Source organism: Nanorana parkeri, unplaced genomic scaffold, assembly GCF_000935625.1.
Source record: "Nanorana parkeri isolate BGI_ZX_2015 unplaced genomic scaffold, ASM93562v1 scaffold85, whole genome shotgun sequence".
Lineage (NCBI taxonomy): Eukaryota > Metazoa > Chordata > Amphibia > Anura > Dicroglossidae > Nanorana > Nanorana parkeri.
In genome coordinates this window covers 1,782,894-1,787,709 of record NW_017306353.1, presented here as the reverse complement: position 1 = coordinate 1,787,709, position 4,816 = coordinate 1,782,894, and the positions used below count along the sequence as shown (strand labels likewise).

The 4,816-nt window shown below is 46.8% G+C and overlaps 1 protein-coding gene across 1 annotated transcript in view; it reads right to left on the bottom strand.

Annotated features, from left to right (window-relative positions):
* Nucleotides 1–3,681, bottom strand: part of LOC108783708 — a 202,268-nt gene extending 198,587 nt beyond the window's left edge. The window contains exon 1 of the mRNA XM_018552337.1: nt 1,424–3,681. Within this exon, the coding sequence (XP_018407839.1) occupies nt 1,424–3,561 (2,138 nt within the window). The 5' untranslated portion in view covers nt 3,562–3,681. The remainder of the gene's footprint in view (nt 1–1,423) is intronic.
* Nucleotides 3,682–4,816: the final 1,135 nt, after the last annotated feature.

Sequence of the window (4,816 nt, the reverse complement as noted above, 5' to 3'; positions counted from 1 at the left end):
AAAGATATTGCAGATAAAATATTTTTTTGACTAAAATGAAGTCAGCACTTAAGTAGGTCAAGCTGCTGTACTAACTTATTAATGAACTATATTTCCGGGCAAGCATATAGTGCACACAGTGAAAAATGCAACCTATTTTAAGCTAAATGTACATTTCAGCTCCATTTTTTTTAAATAAAGAAAGCATGACTGTGTATACTATTGTAACCCTGTACAGGAGCCTATAACATGCACAGTATGCAAACCAAGCATATGAGTTAAAATGCAACTAACTGTATAGAAAAAATGTTCTTAACAGATTGGATCCATATAGCAAATTGTGACAATAATTGGCTTGATCATTAACTACTTTACACTTTAACACAAATATTTGTTGTAAAGTGAAGTATAAAGCATTGATCTCTTTAAGAGTGCCATTTACACCTGCTCACATTTCTTTTTGTTTCACCCTTAAACTTTTTGGGAACTTAAGTCCCAGCATGTGCCCTCAGCCAAAGTATTGTAATTCCCCAGCATAGCGGCAGGGTATATGGAGTGTAGCAGGTAATATTTACATTGCCACAATATTATGATGTAGCCTAACTTACCAGTTACCTCTGTTTTCTAGATGTGATAATTACCATAAAGACAGCTGGCGCTCATATATCAAAATTAAAAAAATTAAAAACACAGCCACAAAGTGCTCCCAGGAATAGCTGCACATGAGCAAATACTTGCACACATTTTGAATACCAGCATGCCTGAATGAAATGACATAGTGTAAGTTAGACACTGGGGTACAATTGACTGTAAAAGATATACCAATGTTCAGAACCGCTTTACCTCTTAACTCTTTAGGTGCCATAAGCTCCTTAAAACATGAAAGTGACAACTCATGGAACAGTGTGAAAACTTACCATGGTTAAGATTAAAGCTGGCCATACACTTTAAAATCTGATTGTTCAAGTTCCTTTAGGCTTACCAAAACTCTGTAATGCCAAGACAAATGAATTGCACTGGTATGGAATCAGGTTGTGCTTTGCACTACATAGTTGATGGTTAATATAAAGGAGATTGTGCAATCAGATTGTATAGCGCATGGTCACCTTAAGCATTACAAACGACCAACCCATTGGAATGGAAAGCATCACTGTGTATCAATGTTTGTTAGAGAAGCTGAATGAAACACAAGCCCAGAGATACTGGGAATTTGTGTGCATGCCAGCGTGCTCAGTCAGAATGCACATCTGGAATGACAATTACTGAGCAATAACCAAGCAGCCAGACTAATCTGTCTCTTCTTCTTCACAAGACACATAATACTTGTATATTATAACTACACTTGTGGCTCTTACCATTTTTAAAATATAGATAAATAAAATATAAACATGGTAGATCGACTCTTATAAAACTACAACACAAAGGATCCTTTCCAGCTACTTACCGGTACCACTCCAGCCCTTTATCGTAGTTCCTGTCAAAAAAGTGGGGCTCTACACCAACAGCCCTGACATCAGGATGGGCTCTTAGTGCTTCAAGCAAAGCTCGGGTGCCTCCTTTTTTCACCCCAATAATAATTGCCTGAGGCAGCCTTTTGTCCCCATATTCAACTGTACTATTCACCGATATTCTTCGATTCATCTCATCGTCTGTAGTGCTGGACTCCTGAGGTTCCCTCTCCAAATATCCGGTATGAGATTCTGGGATCATTTCAGTGGCAGCCAGGGGAGCTCTGTCCCAGATATTTACATCACGCAGGGGTGAGCGCATTTCATTGCCTGGAAAATCCGAAAGTCTACCGACCTCCCCAGAACTTACTACTGGGATCCTAGTCTGCTCTCTTATAGGATCTATACCAGTGTGTACAGCCTCCTGGTAGCTTTGATCGGAAACTCCGTAAGACACAAACCCAGCTATGCTCGAGTCCTCGGGTGAAGGAGTCAAGCTGGATGTCGCTATGCTGTCAGCGTTGACTCTGGAAGTTTGACCATCCGTGAGATGAGGCTGCTGATTACCCGATCCTCGGAGTGAAGGGTGATCTATTAAATTACTAGACAGGATGGTGCCGTGGTAATAGTCTGGAGGACTGATCCTCCGGTCAGAGGATGCAATCGGAGCGTTGTCGAAGGTGCTGGTTTTATGGTGAGTCGGTGTAATGGGAATGCTGTTACTAGAGGATGGAGCAGAAGCGATGTCCGAGGTGCTAAAACTTGGATAACCACCGGTAAAAGGAGCGTTGTCCGAAGTGCTGAAACCTTTAATGGGAGTGCTGTCTAAGGTGCTGAACTCTCTATCACTGACCCCAGTGGGAGCTCTGTCTGAGGTGCTGAATCTTTTATCACTGACCCCTATGGGAGCGCTGTCCGGGGTGCTGAATTCTCTATCACTACCCTCAATGGGATCACTGTCCGAGGTGCTGAATCTTCTATCCCTGACCCCAATGGGAGCGCTGTCCGGGGTGCTGAAGTCTCTAATGGGAGCGCTGTCCGAGGTGTTGAATCCTCTATCACTGACATCAATTGGAATGCTGTCCAAGGTGCTGAATCCTCTATGGCTGGTCGTAGCAGAAGCGCTGAATCTCCGCTTAGTATAGATAACAGCAGAGCTGTCCAAGCTGCTGACTCTCCGATCAGTGGATGGAACAGGATCCTTGTCCAGGGTGCTGACTCTCCGATCAGTGGATGGAACGGGATCCCTGTCCAGGGTGCTGACTCTCCGATCAGTGAATGGAATAGGATCCTTGCCCAGGGTGCTGACTCTCCGATCAGTGGATTGAATAGGAGCTCCTTCCGGAGTGCTGAATACCCGATCAGTGGCTGTAATAACAGCCGATCTGCTGAACCTCTGATCAATGGCTATAACCGGTACGCTGTCCGAGGAGCTGACACTTTCCGCCGTGGTGCCAATGTAAGCGCTGTCCCGGGAGCTGGACCCGAGCAATGTGGATGGACCAGACCCAGGAAGAGTTCGCACTCCTAGTGTATCAGCACTGTCAGGGCTGCCGGGTCTCTGAGTAGCCCTGAGTAATGGCACTCTAGTCCTCACTGTAGGTGACAAGAGATCCGGCTGTGACAGGGTGACCGAGGTCCTTATTCTGCTGAAACTTGTAGTACCAGAGATATCGGAGGAGCCTGGCTGCTTGCTGTACCGAAATGGCGGGGCTGAGTTGGAAGAGGACACAAAGGCACTTACACCCCTCGGCAGCTCTTTGGAAGCGAGTTCCTGGCCAGCTTGTATAGTAAAGTCCCTACTATCTCCGCTGCCAAACCTGGACTTCAAATAGGATTTTGCGCTGCCGCTACTTCTAGCGTCGGGGCTCCCGGAGGCGGACGGCGGTGGGGAGCCCCTAATGATGCTGGTGTCCGGCTTAAGAGAAGCGGTTCTGATCGCGTCCACCGGGCTGATCCCGGGCTCCGGTTGTAGGTAGATCCCCGCTTCCTGCAGTGGGAACTGCAGAGAGCTGTAGCAGCTGAGCAGGCTGTAGAAAAGGTAAGTGACGGACAAGGACAAAGTGAAGAGGAACACAAGTTTCCGAGGAGCCTTAGTTGTGAGCAGGGCAGTGCCTGGCCAGCACGGGGCCATCGCGGATCGCCAGCCCCAGACCAACAGACATGGTTTCAGCCGAAATCGTGCATGGAGCCGCCTGAAGAAACAGCCCCTGGCGGAGGAGACGTCGGGATGTCAGGTCGGGAGCAGCGTGCTGATGGGCTTCCCGGCAATCTCAAGCAACTAGCGCCAGTTTAGCGTCTCCGGATCCCCCACCTCCAGGCACAAAGCCTCTTCCCATGGAATGCACCTCCCAGCAGGTTGTATTGCAAAAGCTGCCAACGGCTGATAACGAGCGGAGACATTACCGACAAGTGGCTCCGCTTAACCCAAAAAGCTCCGGCTGCTCCAGCGCTTGCTGATGGCAGGTAGGGATTGCAGCATAGTCACAGAGCTAAATCCAATTCCCCTCTCTCGCCTGTTGCAGACAGGCCGGTTCCCTGAGCAGCAGCAGCAACTTTAAATCGAGGAAGAGGCGTCGGTGGGTCCAATTCAGCTCCGCAGGAGGCACCAGTAAAGCCCCGCCCCTCTTTGCACACGGACACGCCCACCTATGTGTCTAGCAAGCCACCTTCACCTGCTTCTTGTCACCGGCGCTGCGCTCGGCGTCTGCGATCAGCGATCTCTCGGCGGGGTAAGGAGGAGGAGAGAGGAGGAGTCAATATTTACTTGCCAAAGGTGAACAAAGATCTGTTGTGACAGCAAGTAATTCAGAGATTGGCTTGTTGCATGACAACTATCGGGATTTTATTATTATTTCTTTGCGCTGTCACGTAGGAGCTCAGGACAAGCAGAGCAGTATGTATAGTACAATGGAGGGAGCAAGTAATAGCAAAGCACAAGGCAATACATTTGACAGTATGCATGTATCTGTATGTAGATCGTAGCAGAAACCGAGTGTCACAACATCTTGCCTTGCTAATGCAATAATAATGGAATGCATTTACAGAGAGGCGTTTTGCTGTATTAGCTGATGCTGGGGCCACACATACTGAGCTAGTTTAGTGTCTAGGCAGATGTCTGTTTGATGTCCGTTTATAGCTTACTAGTCATTTCAATTCTACTGATCATTCATGTATAATAAACACGTTTTTGGATTTAAAAAAAAAGAGAAGAGCTATTGTAGGGGAAGAAATCAAATTGTGGGTTTCACAGTAATTAATTACGCCACACGCACAAATAATTCAAATAATTTTTCTTAGGTTAGATTATTTCAGAGAGAATCTGCTCATTAGCTTGTGTGAGTCCAGAGGAGGGTAGACAACTCAAAGAGAATGGTGGGGAGATATGC